Below are 22,827 nucleotides of genomic sequence, written 5' to 3' on the forward strand. Positions count from 1 at the left end.
GGTTCAGGAGTGGCTTAACAAGAGGAATACGACAACTGTAGCCAAATTCCTTGACATGTCTGTGTGTGGTGGCTCTTGATGCCTTGACCCCAGCCTCAGTCCATTCCTTGTGAAGTTCACCCAAATTCTTAAATCGATTTTGCTTGACAATCATAAGGCTGCGGTTCTCTTGGTTGGTTGTGCATCTTTTTCCTCCACACTTTTTCCTTCCACTCAACTTTCTGTTAAAATGCTTGGATACAGCACTCTGTGAACAGCCAGCTTCTTTGGCAATGAATGTTTGTGGCTTACCCTCCTTGTGAAGGGTGTCAATGATTGTCTTCTGGACAACTGTCAGATCAGCAGTCTTCCCCATGATTGTGTAGCCTAGTGAACCAAACTGAGAGACCATTTTGAAGGCTCAGGAAACCTTTGCAGGTGTTTTGAGTTGATTAGCTGATTGGCATGTCACATATTCTAATTTTTTGAGATAGTGAATTGGTGGGTTTTTGTTAAATGTGAGCCAAAATCATCACAATTAAAAGAACCAAAGACTTAAACTACTTCAGTCTGTGTGCATTGAATTTATTTAATACACGAGTTTCACAATTTGAGTTGAATTACTGAAATAAATTAACTTTTCCACGACATTCTAATTTATTGAGATGCACCTGTATATATATATATATATATATATATATATATATATATATATATATATATATATATATATATATATATATATTATAGCTTAGCATGGCAAAAACATAAGAAAGGAGGAGCGCACACACATAGGGCTCCCAAAATTGTGTGACACGCTGTCGCTCCCAGACATGAGATAAGTTCTTCAATAGTGTTTTGTCTGCACTCTCTAAACCGCTAGTATTTTATCAATAAACAAGTCCCAGTGGCTATAATTTCTCCAGATGTGACGATTTTGTTTTTTTGAACACCATGAAATGGAAACATGGCTTTATTCTCAATTTAAAACAAAATAAAAAATTCTGTTTTTTTCTTCAATATTATAATTTTTCAAAAAAAAAAAAAAAAACATATTTGCAACTTGGATGGAAACATAGCTATTGAATAGACGGTAAGTCTATCCCTCACAGCCTTGTTTTCATTCCCATCAAAAATCAAAGACAGTGCTACTGTGAATAAGTTCTATAGAGGTCTGATTTGTTTTAATTCCCTAATTGGGATAAAATTTAAAATAATGGGTAGGCTATGACCAAAATTTAATCTAGAGCTAGGGTTAGGGGATAGAAAATGTCATATACTCAGTTTAAAAATAACAGAGATCAATAGAAAGTCAGCACAAATATAGAAAATCAAACATGTGTGTCTGTAGTATAGCTATGTCTTTCTAACCTACAGTAGCTATACTTTGGAGACAAAATTGTTGGAATATGTCTGGAGAAGTTAAAGAAATCTGACAAAACCTCCTTTTGGGAACAGCTTTAAATAAAAAGAAAATATATTTTTTTAATTTAGGTAAAAAAATAAAAAATAAAAATAAAAAAAATCTTATTGTAGTAAGGTTAGAGTTTGGGTTTGGTTTAGTCTGTAATAATTATAATGAGCTCTGAAATTAATTTTCCTTTGTGACTACCACCTGGGATGACTGATATTCTGATGTGGCATTTTATTTTTATTTTTATTAAGACATTCTAGTATCTAACGTAGCTATACTCTGGAGGGGAAAATTCGAAAAATGTCCCCAGAAGTTACCTAAGTCTGACAAAAAATGTATTGTATCACCCCATTTAAATGTGTACCATGTATTCCCAAAATATCATGGTTCAACATCACAAGCTTTTTCTCTTATGTGAACTCACATTTCATTCTGTTGCATCATAAGCGTAGGTCAGTGTTTATTACCAATGGATTTAAAATGGTCCAAATTCCAGCACTTTTTTTCCACCTCTGTTCAATTAATGGATCCTTTGACTTGCCCTGAATGCACTGTTGTCCTGGTGCTCATTTGAACTGACCACCTAAATCAGTCAATCAATATGATTGTTTGAGCTGGCAGGAAATGGGTAATAAAATGGACTGTGATAGCTCCCCTTCTCTCTCTCCCTCTCTCTCTCTCTGTCTCTCTCTCTCTCTCTCCCTCTTTCTCTCTTTCTGTCTCTGGAGGTGGTGGATATTACAAACAGTTATTAAACTAGTGCTTCTGGGTTATGATTACACTGTTTGTTAATTCACGAAGGACTTTTTCATGTCACTTGCGTTGTTTTCTGGAACGCTTCATGTTAAATCAGTGCTCCTGATATTTGTGTTTCGGCCTGTCATCTCTAATCTCTGACATCCCACAAGTGCTTGCAGATGAGACCCTGGCTTGGTTTTATATTTGGTCTTATGAATTCTGTCACATTCATAATTTATAGCTGTGTTTGGTGGCTGTGGACAATAGGGATGTTCAATACCACTTATTTTCTTTTTGATCTGATACCAGTAATTTAAAGTCCAGTATCGTCGATACCGATACCAGTACCGATACTTCTATTAAATAGTTTTTTTAATTTTATTTTTATTTCTTGGGTTAAAATGGGTAATTTAAAATGTTATTTTTAGTCATAATTCAAGTCATTATTTATTTATTTTACATTTGTGAGCCTAAACAGAAATTTATTAGACTTCTGTTTTGTTTACCCTTACAAAATTAACCATGGTTTCACTACAGTAACTATAGTTTAACCAAAGTATTTAGTTAAACCATAGTTACCACATAACTAACCATTACTACAACACTGCTGTAGTAAAACCATGGTGTAAAAAAAGAAAAAAACATGGTTACTGCAATATTACTTAAAACGTAAAACCATGATTAACAATTTTATTTTATTATTTATTAACAACAATAACCCACAAACTGATTATAAGAAATTTCACCTTTAGATATGTTGTTATTTTAGTGTGAATTTACTCCAGAAGCTGTTTCTCTGATTTTCTCTCATTACCTCTACAAGGCACTGACCTCTCTTGTTTTAACGAGCCTTGTGATGGCACAAGTGCTTGTCTGCTTGTGTCTTTCAGCATTTACGCATGTTAAGATGAGCAGAAGAAGAAATAGTTCCCATCCTGCACAAGTATTTGCATATATAGCCTAATCCTTTTTATTTCACTTTGAAGCTTATGACTATTGTTCATGTTCATGGTAACCAAATAATAATATCCCTAGTTTCTTTTTCTTTTTTATGTTAGAATCGATATTTTTGTGTGAGGATCGATATTTTTGATACAACATCAGTATCAGAAGTCTTGATACTTCAGGATCGATCCTCCCATCCCTAGTGGACAGATTTTGCAGTTGCGGGCAGACAAATAGACTCCAGTGGGACTGACCATGGGACGATAAAACAGACTAGAAAGGAGGCGCCTACTGCGTAGCTCTCTTCATCCTGTGTCTCTGCCCATGTTCCACCACTCCTTTTCTCTGTGGGTGAGAGTACATGCCCTATGCCCATATTTGAATTGGAGGTAAAAGGTGTTCATTGTGTTTTATGGTGGTAAGTTTAGCTGGCAGATAGGTTTAGATGGAGCAGAATAACCTGGATTCCCAGAGGAGGAGGAGGAGGAGGAGGGCTGTAGAGTCTAGAAGAGATGAAAAGATGGAGCTCTTCAGTGTTTCTCCATCCTGTTGCTCTGTGTTGTATAACATTCCCTTTCAATCCAAAGCAGCTTTGCTGTGGAGAGATATATTTTGAGAGTGTGTATACATGTGTTTGATGTTAGATTGTGGGTTGAGTCTCTGTGGAGTTTCATGGCAGGCCAGAAGGGGTGCCACCCCCTCCTCCTCTACACACACACACACACACACACACACATCAATCTCTTTAAAAAAAAAAAAAAAAAAAAAGATATAATAAAATGTCTCCAACCGAGCAAACCCTTAGCAACCTCAAGCTGATCGGGGTTCCTGATTGGCTGAAATTAGTCAAGTGATCGAGAAAGGCAGCCGTACCGTACCGTATTTTCACTTTCTCCCTTGCGTGCTCTCCCGCCTCTCTCCATGTGTATCTTTCTCATTTTCTCTCTCCTGCTCCTCTTCGTTCTCCCTCGCTTACGCCTTCTATCTCTCTCTCTCTCTCCAAGTCAGTAAAAGGCACTCATAGGCTCTCCTGATGCACAGACAATTTATCATCCCTATCTGCTTTCCAAAGTAGGACTTCTTCAGTCATCACTTTTGATCTGACAGAACGGACTTTATTTTACTGGTGTGGGGCGTTTTTATTGCTCTAAGGAGCAGTTACGGGGAGATCAGAGAGAGAGAGTGAGGACAAACTCTCACCTAAACAGAAAGAAAAAAACAGAAACAGACAAACGCAGCAGCTGTATAGAGGAAGCAGACAGTGTAGCCAGGCTGCCATGGATGCGAGATGGCATTGTTCCTCATCCCAGGTAGTCGATCTTTCTCACGGTCCTTCTCCAGCCATCATCGCATGCAGAGTTTTTGATGTTGTCATATCCATGCAGTGAAAGAGGCATGCACCATTTGTCTGCAGCACTCTGCACTTAGAGCGAGACAAAGAGGGAGAGAGATAGAGAGAGAATGGGGATTGGGGAGGGAGACAAGTTACGAAAAGGAAGAAAGAAAAGTTGCAGTGGTTTGTGAGTGTGCAAGAGGTCAACGTCATTTGTTGCTAATGTCCAGATCTGTTGCTTTGGGATTAGGATCCAGTGCACCAGGAACATGCTTCCAAAACCTTTTCCACCACTCTGCATTTGGCTTTGTTTGTAGCATACCAATTTCTTTACATCCTTAATTAGACGCTTCATTCATCCTTTTTGGACAGCCGTCACGAACCGCCCACCGATGCTGTCATTTGTGTGATCCTTTTTTAATTTGCATATAATTTTGTTCCCAACTCATTAAAAGTGTATAAAGATCCATCTATGCAGTAAAGTTTAACGCAATAAGAATTGCTGTGAACAATTGTTCTGTTCTCTCTCTCTCTCTCTCTCTCTCTCTCTCTCTCTCTCTCTTAGTTTAAGATCCAAAGCTTCAGTCTGAAACGGTGTGTTCTATCTGTAGGAAGTGTACAATCAAATTTATTTATACCCACGTGGATGACGCTTGGAGGTTTCTTGTAATGGCTTCTTGTGACTCACATGTCTTCTCAGTGTCAGTCAAAAATCATTCTGTTCATTCTAAATGTTTTTATGTTCAGTCTTGATGCATTTGCTCTTTTTTTATTTTATTTTTATACTAGATAATAAAATGTAATCGCTATTAATTGCATAATTTTTTTGCAGTTAATCGCGGTTAATCACAGATTTTGAAAGTGCTGAAATTTTACTCTATATATACTTTTTTAATGACAAAATGTATTTATTTCCTTTATAGAAAAAAAAAGCAATATGTAACAATATAATGCTTTAATAACATTTTCCAAACAAAGCCTTCCACAGTATAAAATAGAAATTCACTAAAATATCACCAAATATAGTATATATAGTCTAATTAGGAGGTTGACTAATTAAAAGAATTAGTCCCCATAGGTTAAGTATTCATTTCAATGGGCATGAAGTCTCTTAAACACTCATCCTCCTCAATATTAATCAGCCAGCAGATTGTGGCTATCTACTTTGCTGCAGCAATAGTGAAATCATGTTCACGATTCACTTCAGGGTGTCAAAGCCAGCATCAAGCGGCACTTTGAACTCCACATGAAAAGTGCTTGAGACAAAAGTGTCTCATTCTGTATTTTGATGATAGTTAAGACATGATGTGCTTCTGTGGTTACATAGGCTAAAAAAATACTTGATTTCTGTCACAAATCCCATCTGTGTTTGTGTTTGTTAGAAAAGCTTTCCTATCGCAAGAAAAGCTTTCCTTTTTGTTTAGTTTGTTAAGTAGAGATTGTTAGTGAGGTCTTATGATCAAGCAGTGTAATTTCAAGCTTTTGAATACACTGAATAATTTGAATCCATAAATAAGAAATGTTCTTAAATGATTTGTGAAGAATTGCACAGGAAGCCGTCTTGATTTTCATCTTCTGTGAAAGGTCCAGATTCTCCATTAGACGCCAGTAGAGGAACTAAGATATTCAACCCGTATCTCACATTGCATGTATTTTTAAGATCTTTTAAATCTTTCACAAGTTGAAGCTCCTGTACTTGATGTCTCAGTTTACTGGTAATTCAGTGCAGTGAGACCATGTGGATGCCCTTTGGGCTGCCTCTATATGTTCCTGTATGTGCTAGCAGTGTATTAGAAGGCATCTCTCCATTGTATTTCCTGTGAGTTTGAAAGTATTCTTATGAGAGAATACTGCAGTGCATCAGTAGCCATATTCATTGTAAGAGCTCTCTGTATTTTAAACACACAGCTCTCAGCAAAGTGAAGCTGCATTTAGCACCAGGACCTCTCTATGAATGTTCACACTTCATTAGCATGCCGCTAAGTTAGCTGGCAGACAATGATGTTTTTGTGCTTTCTCTCACTCTTTCTCTCTCTCTCTGCCTGAATATTGAAGGAAAAGAAAAACAGATAGCACAAAATCAATGGTTTGCTTTGCAGGTCCCAAGAGAGCCACCAAGGTGATTTTTTTTATTTTTATTTCCTATAATTTTTAAGAGGTTGAATCTCCTTGTCACCATGGCAACAACATCAGACGGCAGCACTGTTCTGACATATTCGTATTCGTAGTGTAATACTAGCATCTTCATGATTGAAAGAGATGGAGAGGGCGAGAAAGAGATCTGAGCATGCCAACCTCCGAACAGGCTGTAAAATTTATATTGGGTATTTTGAGTGGCACTGATTAAAGAACAGGGACATGAGAAATGATAAATCTGTTAGATGGAAATAGACATAACCGTTTTACATGACAGGCCTGTCAGACCTTGCTGCTTAAGGGTAAATTCTTACATAAAGTAATATGATTTAGGGGTGGAGGGGTCAGTGGGCCAGATCAGCCCTCTACTAATGCACTATAGGGTGCTTTACTGTCCCATTACTTATTATAAAGCATTTGAAGCACAAATAAAATTTTTGCTGTGAGACTATCTATGTTAGATACACTATTATCCCTGGAAATCTCAACTGTATCCAACAATTAAAATGGTAACACTTTACTTGATGCATTATGAACAAGAACTAACAATGAAAAGTGTATTGTTTTACAGCTTTTATTAATCTTGATTAATGTTAATTTATTGTTAGTTCTTGTTCGTTCATAATGCTTTAAGTAATGTTAACATATACACCTTTTCATTTAAGAAATGTATTAGAATTTTTTTAAATTAACCTTAAAAATGATTATTAAGTGTTGTAAACATATTGGTTATTGTTAATTAACAAATGTAGTTAAAGGTGCTGTAAGCATTTTATATATATATATATATATATATATATATATATATATATATATATATATATATATATATATATATATATATATATATATATATTTATTTTATGGAAAGGTATGCAAAAATACCATCAGGTTGACGCTACATGAGTGCAGAAGCAAGAACAACAACCCCCCCCCCTTTTATGGACCACTACTGAGAGGCCATAAAAGGCCCCCCCATTTTATGGACCACAGGCCTTTTGCACATGTTCATCTCCATGATGCACATATACACTTTCTCTTGTACACTATTTTTAATTTATGTTTATAATGTTTTCACATATGTATGTGTATACACTTTTACTTGTGCACTATTTGTAATTTAAGTTTTCTTAAATTATTGTTGTTGTGTTTTTTTTTTTTTTTGTTTTTTTGTTTTTTCTCTCCTCCTTATGTCCTGTTTAAAGTATGTCTGAGGTTGCTGGGAGGATTCACAGAGTAAGAATTTCATTGTACTGTGTAACACTGTTTCTTGTACATATGACAATAAACTCTCTTAACTCTTAATGCCATGTTGCTCATAACAGTTGTCAGTTGAAGGTGCTATTTTGCTGCTGTTGTTTTTGACCACCATTTCTGCTCATGTCGGTCTCAATAAAGCTCATTTGGTATCTTTGGAGTGTGGGGTTTTGGAAAAAAGGGGCTTGGCTAATCCAACGACTCAGTTTGACAGTTTGTGGAAATTCTAGAATGGCTAAAATTGCTTACAGCACCTTTAACTAATGTTAACGAATACAACCTTATAGTGTTACCATTAAAATCAAACAAAAATGTTATAATATTGACAATCTGTTTAATTAAATTAATATTCACTTGTGTGGTAAAAGCTAGTTTTAATTAGCTTTTTAGTGTGGATATATTTAATTATTGAAAAACTTATTTTGTGTGCATTTTTCCTCTATTACTAAAAATGTAACATTGCTTAAAATTGTGACACTCAAGAAGTAAGACCTTTCTACAGCATTACATTTCTCAGTTTTTACAAAAATTGTAGCTTTGACTGTAATAGTCAAGCTCAACCATTTAACCCTGTTACCCAAAGTAATCATACAAAAAAGACAAAACTAATATTTTTCTTCAACTACTACAAACCAACATTTGGTCCCAAACTAGCTGGCCACTTCCAAGTAATAGCTTAATTTAGGGTAGCAAAATCAATGTGTTTTCAAACAGAAACATATTAGTGTGGTTGTGGCCTAAATTTGTAACCCTATTACTTGCAACCCTGTTATCAATGCTGGCCTAGTTTTATTTAATTATTTTATTAATTCTTTAATCTTATACATTTTCTCCATTTCATTTGTATTGAATATTTATTGCTAGAAAATAACAACATTTTTCTTTATTTGTGTGAATTGCCTAATCCAGTGCATTTACAGTTGGCTCAGACAATCCTGCTTTTAGTCTGCATGGATCAGTCTGGCAGCTGCAAGGTAACTGGAGGATGAATGGAGGTGGAGCTGGAAAAGTGTGTGTTTTGTGAGCTTGTGAGGGTGTGTTAAATTTTGTGTTGAGGCAACTCCTTTCTCATTAGAGCACAGCTGGTTCCCCCTCTATGTTCACAGGTGAACTGAGCACTGTCTTTCTCTCTCTGCTCACCTGCCCATTCTGGCACCGTGTCACATCCCTTATTGTGCCTGTTGGCAGCACAGTAATTAAGAGCAAGCGAAACAGGGAGTCTGATACTGTGCATGAGGTGTGTGTGTGTGTGCAGAACATATGCAAATGATACTCTGATAGCACACCCACCGCTTCTAACATGCTGTACTGTAGTTATTCTGCGGGAAGAAAATGGACAGTCAACGCAGGCTGCTTGAGCCCCCGTCATCCGCCTCAGCACAGCTGTTGAGTGGGCAGTGGATGGAGGAGAATGGCGAGCTAGGGCAGATGGATGCTGAAGACTCTGTCTTAGTCATATGTGACTTTTCTAGATGCAGAAAGCAGCCTCACGCTCAAGTACTTGTGTAACAACACATCTGAGGACTTCGATTTGCGTTTTAACACTGTGCTGAAGGGCAGTATTTCCAAATGGGGAAAGAGAGTGAAAGGAATTCAAATTGAGTTCCTAACAAAGGTTTGGGTGGAACTTGTAGTAGTTATCCTCACTGTAAGTTACTAACAAAAAGTATCAAACTCAATTAAAGCTATTTAAAAGGGCAATATTTTTTTAAATATAACTATAAGCGATAATGTGTGAGACTGTACAATATTGTGGATAGAGTCATGACATTGTTAGGCACAGCGCAAAGCTATATTCACAATATGGCACAGGCTCGAGTGCCTTATTGCTTTAAAAAAATGGTTATCACATAATAAAAATATTAAGGGCGTGTTTATTAAAATGCAATAATTAAGGAAAATCATTAAATGCCAACCTTCTTTTAGCAAATGTAGTCTCTCACAACAGTAACAGAATGCTGCTATGGAACGAAAATAACGGTCAGCTATGGGTGCTGCACATTGATACAAATAGTAGCTTGGTGAAGAGGTCACAGCTGTGCTTTATCGTGAATAAAGCATGGCTATGGTCCAATCAGAAAGACCGGAACTATCCATTTTAGAATAAGATATAATTTATTGTTGTAATCAGTGCCGTATTTATGCAGCACAAAAACAAGGACAGCGTTAAACTTGAACAGATTATAAATGTACACTAAATGAAAGTAATATAGCTAGAAAACACCCTAACCTAAAGTATTTAAATGAGTTGAAAACATAGTGATGAAAAACAGCATTCAACTCAGTATTTTGTGAAGCTGTAAAGCTGCATTTGCAATACAGTGTGACAAAATCTACAATGTTGTGTTTTGGCACATGACACCACTACTCATTGGAAATAGAAGACTGTTACTGGAAAAACTAAACTGTTTTGAAAAATGCTAAACTAAAAAAAATTATTAAAGGTGCAATATGTAAGATTGACAACAAGCGTTTGAAATGGGTACTGCAGTCCAAATTCAAAATATTGGAGAGTTGCCTGCCCCGCCCTAGACTTGTAGCTCATGCGGGGTTGCCAGAAGGTTGACATGCAAATTAGCCAACTCAGCATCCGTTTTAAAGGATTTCCCTTTCTTTACTACACCTCTGGTCATGGTGGTTTTTAGATGGATGGCGAGGCTCTTTAGGTCGGGTGGAATCTCTTATCTCTGATCCAGTTCATTTGCTGGCTTCCATGTCTGCAGTACACAGTGTTGTTTACCTGCAAACTTGTTCATATCTGGCAACCCAGCGGTGTCAAAATACTATTGGTGAGTGGGCGGGATCACACAGGCCAAAACAGAAACAAAAATTCCAGCCCGGAATGGAAACTTCAAAGTAGAATATACTGGCTGTAGCATTGTTATTGGAGAAGCCAGTATTTCAACTTAGCATGTTTCCTAATTCTCTAATGACATATTATTGTCATTTTATGATTTAGCACAGTAAAAATATTACATATAGCACCTTTAAGTTAGTAGTGATGCTACTCGTTTCTCCCCAACAATAAGCAATTGTAAGGATCAGTGTTGGGTGTAATGTTGCATTCACGTCGTGTTGTAATTACTTTAATTACAAGATGGCAACTCGAAGGTTAAACTCTGAGCCATTCATGTCCTGGGAACTTGGAAGTTATCCGTTTCTACGACAAAATTTATTACGGCAAAACGGCTTTGTTGTTGATAACAACAAAATATTTAGCACTACATTAATTCACCTTGATGTGTTGTTACAAAATGTTTAAGAACAAAGAATACGTTCCAGGTAATGATGGCATAATAAGATGGCATATCAAACAGAAATGTGTGTTCACTACCTTTAACTGAGGACGCTGCTATATTATCTCTTTTTAAATGACGTCACAACTGTCAAATTAGAGCTTTCATAGAATTCTGAGATTATAACTTGTAATTACGACTTCTACGAAGACGTGAACGCTTTTTACAAGTCGCAATCTCGTAATTACGGTAATTCCGACATGACGTGAAAGCACAATAATTGACAAAGTAATTAGTTACTGTAATCTAATTACTTTTAGATATAAAAATTAGTGTAATGTATTACATTTAAAATGACTGTAATCAGATTACAGTTACTGACTTTCAATTAAAGTAATGACTTTTAAGTACATTACTTACTTGGGTTACAAGTATTTCTAAAACAATATAATTTATGTGTAATACAATTAAATGTCAAATCATGTGTTCATATGCACATCCATTTGTCTTTCTGTGATAACTGAAGGGTGTGCGACCATGAACGTGGAGAAAATATACATTATTTAGAATTTTTGGAGCAGAAAAACTAAAACTTAAAAGTAAAGTAATAAGTTATGTGATTACTTTTTCAATGAAGTAATCAGTAAAGTAATCTTATTGTAATTTTAGAGAAGTAGTTAGTAATTTTAGTGGATTACTTTTTTTAGTAATTTACCCAAAACTGGTGAGGATAAAGTTGCTTATCTCATTCCTTCAAACAATACCTCTGGCATCCCTCTTTCCCACCCTAATACATGCTTTCTCATCATAGATATGCCCAGTTAGGGAACACTGTGCTTAAGCTGTGCCTAATGCTCAAGCCTATACATTATTAAGAACATGCCAAACCTGTCTACCCATTCCCTCATCCATTTTATACATTACTTGTGAACTTAAAAAATGAGAGATGGAGCAACATGGAGCTCCAAGAATCTCCCTCCCTATATTATTATTCTTTCTATCTCAAGAGTCTGCCTGACAGTTTCCGCTCCCGGACTTTAAGCGAAGACTCTGTTGTCCTGCTGCAACACATTACCTCCATGTCTCCCAGCCTTCCAGCTGCAGCAGCAACAGCAGCACAAACCAGCCCTGTAACATCATGGATCTAAATTATTCACCCGCACTGACCTACTTGCAGGGTGTTTGAGAGCTGGGAGTTGAACAGGTATCGCTGCAAGGAAAATGGGAAACATGTGATTATGGCAACCACTTTGAAACAACTGTGCAGGGTTCCCTCCCACTCTCACTTTCTTCTTTCTCTCTCTCTTTCCGTGTAGTTCGTGTGGTCTGCATGGTTGTGATGATGGTGAAAGGTCCTTATTGGCGTGGGCATTGCCCCGCACCCTGTGGGCAGACTGTGTGAGCACAAAGAGACAAATCAATGTCTCTCCTCCCCACTCTCTTACACACACTCACTCAGCCAGCCCTGCATTTCTGTTAGGACAAACACAAATACATGTACACGTTTAGCCAGCTGGCGAGCGTATACACACTCTGGCTAATTGCGGATAGAGAGAGAGAGGTGTGAAGATTGGCACTAAATGGATGCCATCAAAGCGACGTCGTCAGATGGAATTTTGCAGTTGCACTGAGCGGAATGTAGAGCTTGCTACCTTTTTGCATAGTTGAAGGAGAATTCCGGAGCAGAGAGAAGTCCGGAGTTTTTAAACTGCAGTTGGATACCATCTTTTGAATTCCAACCGTGAAATCTAAACATGGCTTTCTTTCCTTTTGGAACCATCACAGGAGCAGAGGCAAGATTTCCTTCAGTATGTGGTGTTTTGTGTGTGTCTCAGCGCTGTGAGTTGTCACACTGCAGATTTGCTTCCTGTAGTTTTATTTCAGATTAAAAGGCATGTTTGATGAGATTATTTACCGGGTGGAAGGATTCAAGGGGGTTTGATGTTTCTCACAGCTTATGTTCTTGTGTGACTGTTGTTTTACAGCAAGAGCTGGCAAAATTGTGTTTGTCAGGGGATTTGTGTGATGTACAAATCTATATGTGTGTATGTGGGTTTGTGCTGCTATGATCGATATTTTGAAACGCTTTGATGTTGGAAGTCTCCGTAGCCTGTACTATAAGGTGATTTGATGTCACTTGTCTAAAAGTTGTGACCTTTGACAGTTAGGACACCTTTGATCACGGCTGTGAGTCAAAGCTCAGAGGACCTGTGAGAGTTGTCAGAGTGACAATCCATGAAGACTTTTCTTTTTCTCTTCTTACTTTTTATCTCTCTCAGCATGAGGCCTTAGATGACACAGCAGCCCTATAAAAGTGTAATGATGCCACAAGGAATTCTGACTAACTCTTGCTTTCCACCCCCTCCATCCCTTCTGTCTCTCTGTTACAGGATGATCTTCTGGTAGCATCAGCCGAATGTCCCAGCGATGATGAGGATATTGACCCATGCGACCCAAGTTCAGGTGGGTTAGGTTAGTCATCTTTCTTTTATATTATTACCGTCCATATGTGTTCTTTTTCTCCAAAGTTCTCACCATATTTTTCTTTGTTCTGTTTTGAAACCATCTCTTAAACATTATTTTTAGTATTTGATTATGTAAAAGTAAATGATTTTCTGTGTAGTGGCTGGTCATGGTAATTTTCTAATACCTCTATTTTGGGTGAAGCAATCAACCAATCTGAAATTTGACCAATTAAACTTTTTTTCATGAGTAAAAAAAAAAAAGAAAAACATTGTTTCATTTACCAAACAGCATAATTTCACCCAAGGCTCAGCCAAGCAGACACATTGTATAACATAAAATCAAATAATGTTTGCTACCTGAGCTGCCTTGTTGCTTATGTACCCATTTTTACTTACACAAGCTGTTTATATCAAAAGTTTTACTGTCACACTGCCACATTACCTCCTTTACCCTGTTTTGCAGTTCATATGCTGTAAATATACTGAAAATTTTAATTTTCTGTTCATCACAGAGGGAGTTTGCTGTTTAAATTATTATTATTATTATTTTTTTAATTGTTCATTATATTAAACAAAGTAAAAATTTTGCCTGAGCTGTCAAATTTTTGCATGTCACTTTGTTTTTGTTATGTAATTTTTAGCTCACCTATTTTGGCACTGTGGTCACATTGATTTCTCTTCCACCAATTAATCCATGTAAAACATGAATTATATATATCATTTTACCCATGATCCCTAGACTTCTTGAATTATTGTGTACCTGCTAAAGAGACGTGGTAAATTTTGTTAATGTATATTTTTGGAAAAGGCCAGTGAGAATGCTAGCGTCGTATATACAGCCTTTTCCATTTCTCCACTCAGCGGGCGCATCCTGGTTACTCAATCAACTGCACAAACCACTTTCGACATGAAAAATTAATCACAAAGGTTAACCCAATCTGGATTACTTCAGTTGGCTTGCAGCTGCAAGTGGCCCATGCATCAGTCATATTATACATGGGCAATGTGAGCAAATCATAAAACAATCCTGCTAATATGACAAGAAAAGGACATGGAAATTATAAGAAGTAGAAGTGTGAAATCTTGGCCAAAGCTGAGAGTTTATGCTTCTGATCAATTATGTTAGGAACTGTGACAGACTGATATACTGTATGTGTGCCAGGCCAATTAATCGGCCGATATTTAGCCATATTGTAATTTTTGGCATCAGCCAATAACTGTGCTTGATTGGTCGATTAACAGAAGTGATCATTTGGCCTTGTGTCAGTTTGAAATATATAGGCTGATACAGTAGCCTTGTCAATGAGTGTGCTTACATGCACAACAATATGCTGAAAACTATCAAAAATCAGCTTATTCTAACATCAAGACAACGCAAGAAAACTGGTGTTAAATAGTGCATGTAAACACACTCAGTGAATAATACAATATTTGTTTTAAAATGTAGTGAATTTTGACTACAAATTGTGTTGATTTACTTTCAGCAATTTTGTATATTTGCCATAAATTTTATATCGGCATTGAATCGGCCTTCGCCCACACTGCTCTTTAGATATGACCATTAAAAATATAAATGGGTCGACCACTAGTTATTGATTCTCAAAGGATTATTTGCACTTGGTCACTTCATTCGTTTATACTTTAATCAGATTCCTATCCAGTTGGATATGCACATTCCATTTACACTTGGCCACATAAATGTGTCTCCGCAAAATGAATATAAATCTGATCCTCAATCCTTGTGCTATATGCAAATAAACATGCTAATGCGGCCAGCGGATTTTTAAATTGTATTTTAATATTTGATTCCAAGTGATTTTTTTCTTTATTCTCAATTTCGTCAGCTAGCTGCATCAAATAAATGAAGAAAAAAGTTCTCTCTCTCCTACAATGTGGCTCTATTTCTTATTTTGTTATTATTTAATGTTTGCTCGAGCCCTATGCAAACAATCTGTAACTAGATACATTTACACTTGGCCAAGTTTCGTCTGGAATGCGTCTCAAACCACCTCCAGAGGTGGGTTTGAGTGATCGGATTGCTATCAGTCTCAAATGTGTCTTGGAGGGCATTTTTTTTTTTTTTTTTTTTTATGATCTTATAGCTATCCCATCAAATGCATGAAGTGATCAAGTGTAAATACCCCCAGAGTGTCCACTTTTCACACGAAAATTCTAAAAACAGATGTTTTGACAGAGGTTGCCACCCATAATTCCCTGCTGTACTTTGACATCATCTAATTTCCTGCACCTGCAATTCGCATGATTCAGACCTAAACTGCAAACGGCTTTATAACAGGTGTTGTTTTGCCGGGCGTTTATACCCTGCCTGCAGCCGTGCTGTCTCGCAGTTACTATCCCCTCTCCAAGAGACATAAATCAGAACAAACTATACCACACTCATCAGCCCACCACACCACTCTCTCTGCCCAGAAATAAATGGCCAGAAAATGAAGTTCACTCAGCGGTCACAGCACACAGAAAATATCATTCTGATCAATTTATCTGTGTCAGCCAGTGATGGTTTGACAAAGTGTGTTTGCACAAGCTGATTTTAGAGGTTTGCCCGTTCATACAGAAAGACATGCATCCGCAGAAAATGCATATATTGCTTCATTTAAGGCTGAGTGTGTCATTATTGTGGTTTATGTCCTGTTTACTGAAGGGACTGTATGGTGCTGTGTAACAGTTTCTCAGTGGGATATCTAATCATGTTAGGAGAGAAATCAATTTGGTGAAGAAATATTTATTTTTGCATTTCTTTCATGTTTTCCCTAGTTGCAATTATCCCATGTTACTAATTCCTTTCCTTAGTATTTGTTGTCAACTCAGAGCTGCATAATACTAATAACTGGTCTGAAAGTAGCAGAAACATTCAAATTGAGTAGCTAAGACTTGTGTAACTGTACTTTAAAGTAGGGATGTCCCAATACAGGTATCGTAATCGGTTCCGATAGCGCGTTCATGTACTTGTGCTTGTAAAAGTGCTCTGATACCAAAAACTGATACCATCAGACATACTAATGTCATTACGTAAACATTCAGCGCACTAATTAAAATCACATTATATCCTAGTGAGATTATTTTACCTTTTAGAGCTCCTTGACTCATACACTGAAAACACCATCATGAGCATCGCATGCTTTGTTTGTAGCAGATGACAGCGAGCAGAGTGCTAATTCACTTTGTAGCGTGAGGCACATACAGACTACATATTTATTTAATCAAATAGCAGCTTTTTGCGGTTTAATAATCACTTTGAGTCACATAGCAACCGGGTTTTCTGGATTGAGAAGCTACAGTCTTGAAACAAAAACACTTCAAAATAAAAGCTATGCCAAAAAAAAAGCACAATTTAAATGGAATAAAGATGGAAATAGATCACTACTGTATTGTTATGTAATATTCACTGTAATACTACTACTACTACTACTACTAATAATAATAATGATAAATTAATAGTAATTAACTTATATTGTAATATAGGTGATGTTCTGTATAGAAGCACTTAATTTGATAAAAATAATACAGTATTATGTTAAAAATTAATTATATTTTAATTTGATTAAAGTATTAATGAATTCATTTATTTAAACACCATTTTGATGATAACATTTAAATAAACTGTTGATATGGAATTTCAGACAAATAAAACAAAAAACAGGTACTGGACTCGGTATCGACAAGTACCAAAAAGGAAGTATCCGTATTCGTTCTCAAAAAAAATGGTATCAGGACATCCCTACTTTAAAGGTACACTCAGTAAATTTTTCCACCTTAAAAAAGGAGGCCTTTTACTCCCAGAGAAATTAATAGTAATTTTTTAAACATATGCATAAAATTATGAACACTCACATGAGATGAAGTCTCATATCATCATAAAAGCTGTTTTATTCTATATGGAGAGGGTCTCTTAATGGGGGCTGCCATGTTACGATCACATAACCAGCTGAATTCTACCTTAATCTCAGTAAATGCTCTGTTATTGGACACTTTCAGTCATGGAATAAATTAATCATGGCTGACTGTGAATAGTAAATTTCTACAATGGCATCGATAATTAAAAACTCTTGTTTTTGAATGATGCTGCATTCAGCCCCTAGATGTCTGTGTAAGTCCAAGACAACATATTAAAAAATGACTGAGTGCACCTTTAACTTTCATAATCAATTTGAAAAATGACTGAAACAAGCTATTTAACTCCAGTCCTGGAAGGCCATTGTTCAGTAGAGTTTAGTTCCAACCATACTCATATACACCTGCCTAGAATTTTCAGGTAGACTTTGATTAGCTTGTTCAGGTGTGTTTGATTAAGGTTGGAGCCCTCCTGGACCGGAGTTGAATAAAACTGGTATAGAGGTTTTTAATAGTGTAAATGATTCCCTGTGGCTTTAATAAATAATCTCTCTTTCCCCCTTCCTGTGTATCCACAGCTCACCCTCCGTTGCCTGAGGCGAAGGGTTACCCAAGCCCGGAGGTGATTCGGGAATCCAGCAGCACCACAGGCATGGTCGTAGGCATCGTCGCAGCAGCCGCTCTCTGCATCCTAATCCTACTCTACGCCATGTACAAATACAGGAACCGCGACGAGGGCTCATACCACGTGGATGAGAGCCGTAACTACATCAGTAACTCCGCGGCACAGCCCAACGGAGCTGCTGTCAAAGAGAAACCCATTGGTGTGCCAAAAAATAAAAAAGATAAAAAGAATAAGGACAAGGAGTACTACGTCTGATCTCACAGACATTATCCCCCTTCGCAATCCACCCACAAATCCTGTGCTCTGAACTCACATGCAAAGGGGAGATCAACCTGTGTATAGTAATTGAGAAAAAAAAGACAACACCGTCTTAGTTTTACCTAAGACATGATATACTGTTACTAAACAAGTGAAAACATACTTTATAACCAAGCACACAAGAACTTTACAAAGCTTAAAAGTGTGTACAAAATAAAATGGGCAGACAATAGACTGCGCAAGCACCCAGGACTTGGAGAGACTCCATGTAGTCGACCCAGCTGTGGATGGGGTAGGTCACGTCAGCCTTGTATGTTCGAGTGTATTGCTGAGAGACAAGGCCGCTGGTTAGAATTAAGTGTATTTCATATTATGTTTCCTGTATATGTATTGCTGGAAAAATTTTCCCTCTAAAGCCAGAAACACCATGAACATCTGCAACAATCCAAACAGACACTCATTTGATGGGGTTGGAAAAGGAATGAAGGACTTATCAATGAGATGCTACCTATGATTGTTAAATCAGCCAAAGTTTTTGACTCCCTTTTCTGATGGCAGTATTGCAAGTTGGGATACAAAAGGACCACTCTGTGTAGGATCAGAACTGATATCCATATGGCGGACAAATCCCCTGGTGTCAAAGAGAATTGTGGAGGCCTTAAATATCAATCCAAGTGTAAAGGGTGTAGGATTTTCTTCTATTTGTATGCTTGTCAAAAATAATGACAGATTACGCTGATGATGACGAGGAATACTGGGGCCATTTGGGATAGACTGAGAAGAACTTCATGCACGTAAAGTATCTTATTACATGTTTATATACGGTGCAAAGACTATCTGTGTGCTCTCTGGACTGTGGCTGAAGTGGTGTTTATAGCCTGTTATATAGATGATGCCAACTACAGTATACCTGCTCTTCAAACTTTTTTTTTTTTTAGAAAATACAAAGGCGAAAACCTCGAAAAACAGACAGATTAAATTAAATGTAAATGTGTTGCTATAGCGTTAGAACCGTTTCTGCCATTAGCTATAAAGATTTTATTTTCCCTCCTTTATGTTCATCTTCGACATCTCTGTTATTTTTGACATATTCCTTTTTTTTTTTCTTTGTATTTAATGTTACGTCAACATGAAAAGGCTCTGTCAGGTTCTGAAAAGCAAACAGACATGTGGAAAATGAAATAAGATTTTGGTCTGTTTAAGCAATATCCTCTTGCTTGTCTTAGTGACCAACCAAATTATGCATGGTATTTAGGACTCAACTTTAGATCAACAGAGAGACAATATCATAATCTCAAAGTAACAATGAATTCAGTCCCTGAAATTTGAGTATTGGGTAATAGCTTAAAAGATCACAAAGATAGAAAAGAACCCTTCAAACATGTTTGCAAGCATCCTCTCTGCTATCTTGTACAGTGCAGAATGTACAAGAGGTATAAAATATATGACATTCTGAATAAAATGTTTGCTTTTTGTTTTTTGTGTTTTTTATTTGTGTACAATTTTTCTATAAAACCTTCTTTTGTTTTTATTGTGACAATTCTTTGATGACCTCAAAGTGAAGATTTATTATGAAAAAATAGTTTTGAAAAATCAAATGAATAAATAAAATATTAAGACCTGAAAGAATTGGTTCGTTATTATTTACAGTGAAGACACATCTAATGCATGGCTTCAGAGTATACAACTTGCTTTGTTTATTATTTTTTTCTCCATCTGTTATAAAGATTCATACATTTCATAAAAGGATTGTATCATGTTGTGTTCAATTAAAGGTACAGCACTACCTTGTATAATTTTTATGTTTAAATCATAACACTTTATGATAAGGTTGTATTCGTTATCATTATCTATCCTAAACTGAACATTATGTATTCTGACCTAACAATCAACAATATGTTTACAGCGTTTATTAATTAAGGGTGGGCATTTCGAGTAATTCTGTTGTCAAGTACTCTAACCCATTAAAAAGCAAATAATTGAGTACTTGAAATTTAGAATTTAAGTTCAACTTTTGAACCTATTTCTCTTATGAAATACTGAGCATAAACAACAACTAGGTTAAAAAATTATACCCAAAAACATTTGCTCTTACACATAGAAACATACATTCCAAGTCTTCTGAAGTGATACTTTAAATAATGACAGAATTTTCATTTATGGGTCAACTATTCCTTGGCAGGCAAAAGCACAAAGGAAAGTCAATATGCGATCTTCGAGTAGTGTTTTTACTAGTTGAATATTTAAAGCTGAACGAGTACTCGATTAATCGATTACTCATAAACATCTCTATTATTAATCTTGGTTAATGTTAATTTCAACATATACATTTCTAAAATTAAAAGTTGTATATGTTAACATTAGTTAATGCATTATGAACTAACAATGAACAATTGTATTTTCACAAGTTAACTAGATTAATTTGTGCTTTAAAAAAAAATTGTTCATTGTTAGTTCATTATACATAATGCATTTACTAATGTTAACAAATAGAACCTTATTGCAAAGTGTTACTGTTTAATTCACAGCTAATGCTTGGCATCAGATATATGTTATAATGTTGCCAAGATTTGCTTAGTTTTTTATCACCAGCTGTGTTTTTAGTATTATTTGTTTCTTTGTTTTGTAATAATGTCCAGTTGACAAACAAAAGCTATACTACTTTAGACATATATTTCGTACATAAAGTCCTCCCAGGGAACCTTATGGGGCCAGTCATGCTGTGTGTACATTGAATAAGACCATCAATCCAGTATAACAATGAAAACACACAGTTACATTCTCTTTGTATTGAAGAACAAGATGTCATGATAAAAGCTCCTGGGCAGAAGTGCTGCAGCGTGGAGACTTGATCAGGGCGGTGCGCGCTTCAAGATAGTGCCTCTCTTTAATTTTCTGCACAGGAGGAGGCAAAGGAACAACTGGTGTGAAATAACTACCCCAACAGGGAGGCATGCACTGTAATTTATGATTCTTGAATTATTCACAACCGCCATAGACTTTTCATCAGTCCTCATTTCAACGCACTTTGCGGAGGGAGTGTTGGAGGGGAGGGGCAGATCGGTTGGAGGTTTGTCATGGTCGGCCTTGAGAATTCTTTCCTGCAATGCTTTTATTTAATTGTCATATATTCATAGACAGAAAAACCGAAATGTCAGAGAATATGCAGTATGTAGATGACATTCTGTCATCAAAAGATATGGTAACACAATAAGCTTGGATAGTTAACATTAAATATAGTATAGTTCCATATCGATTCAGTTCACTTGACATTGCAATGAACGCTATGGTGAAATTGCTTTTCCACAATCTAGTTGAAGCCCTTGTATCATAACACCAATCTTATGATTGGCAATTATGTTTGAGCCCTGCACCTTTTGGCATGCAATTGCCCTACATAAGCGGGCGCTCAAACATCATTTCTTCAGCATTTTCTTCCTTCAAGACCAACATTGTCTCGTCTTGAATACGCATCTGAATCAGTCCTCTCTTCGCCATCTACGGACACCCATCAGCAGACGGGAATCCCTGCAGACGCATCAGGATGTTCTTCACCTGACTCTCAGCTCCTGCAGTGAAAGATTGACCCGCCCCCTCTTGTGTTCCGGCGAAAAAGTCTCTCCGCCTTGCAGCCGGTTCGGGTTCTTCACTCACCGAGACATCTACCCGCTTCCCGCAGCATCCAAACAGGAGCTGTATCCTTTGATATATATATCTATATGTATATATATATATATATGGGTATATATATGTAATATTCCATCCAAGTGACGTAAAACACTCTATAAAAGAGCCGCTTGTGTGTACGCATCTATTTAAAGGTATCGTATCGCAAGTACATCGCTCTGTCAAACCAACATGAGAGCTGCGTTCGCTGCCTGGGCCACGCTAAAGCAGCTCTCATGGGGACAGACTGCCCTCACTGTGAGGACACGAGTCTCAAGACACTCCGCTCTAGGGTCGCCCTCGTTCTGAGGGACAATTCTGCCTCCCGCACCCTCCTGACTGCTTCCTCTGTGTTAAGTCTTGAGGGACCACATGAGGAAGCACGGTGGGGCCACGAGGTGGAGACGGAAGAACCAGAGGAGGATCTTGTGCCGGCGCAAGCCCCACAAGCCCCTCGATCTTCCTATGCAGCATCTTCGCCAGTGCAGTATGCACGAGACGATCTCCGGCCCTGTATGAATGAGCACGGTGTTGTTGTATTCGGTGGGTCTGATGATGATAATCATGCCATGTTCCTCCCAGCATCAGAGAATGGTCCATGGAGGATGTTGCATCCGCACTGGCCATTGATACAAGTTACTCAACGTCACTGCAGGGGCGGTCGAGGAGCTCAGCTGTCACCCCCTGTCGAGTTGGAAAATTCTCATCTGAATGAATCATTCCTGCACACCGTCCGCCGTCAAAAGACTGTGGTTTGGAAAGCAGTGTTGTTCTTCCCTGAGGTTCACACAGAGCTTACTGAGATCTGCCGCGCACCCAACTCTGTGCATGCCCAGATCGGAGGGTCTGCCATCCTCAAGCATATTTTAGTGCCTTTGTACTGTAATGCAAATAGCGCTGTCAGTCCCCAGCGGGAAGAATCC

The 22,827-nt window shown here is 37.2% G+C and overlaps 1 protein-coding gene across 15 annotated transcripts in view; it reads left to right on the forward strand.

The window, feature by feature from the left end:
- Window positions 1-19,867, forward strand: part of LOC127423416 (neurexin-1a) — a 261,207-nt gene extending 241,340 nt beyond the window's left edge. For 11 of the 15 annotated variants that reach the window (XM_051667679.1, XM_051667688.1, XM_051667681.1 and 8 more), the window contains 2 exons: window positions 13,429-13,510; window positions 17,934-19,867. In XM_051667679.1, coding sequence (XP_051523639.1) covers window positions 13,429-13,510; window positions 17,934-18,235 — 384 coding nt within the window. In that variant the 3' untranslated portion in view covers window positions 18,236-19,867. The remainder of the gene's footprint in view (window positions 1-13,428; window positions 13,511-17,933) is intronic. The other 4 variants (XM_051667680.1, XM_051667692.1, XM_051667694.1 and 1 more) reach the window with 1 other exon arrangement.
- Window positions 19,868-22,827: the final 2,960 nt, after the last annotated feature.

The sequence above is a fragment of the Myxocyprinus asiaticus genome, chromosome 32, assembly GCF_019703515.2.
Source record: "Myxocyprinus asiaticus isolate MX2 ecotype Aquarium Trade chromosome 32, UBuf_Myxa_2, whole genome shotgun sequence".
NCBI lineage: Eukaryota > Metazoa > Chordata > Actinopteri > Cypriniformes > Catostomidae > Myxocyprinus > Myxocyprinus asiaticus.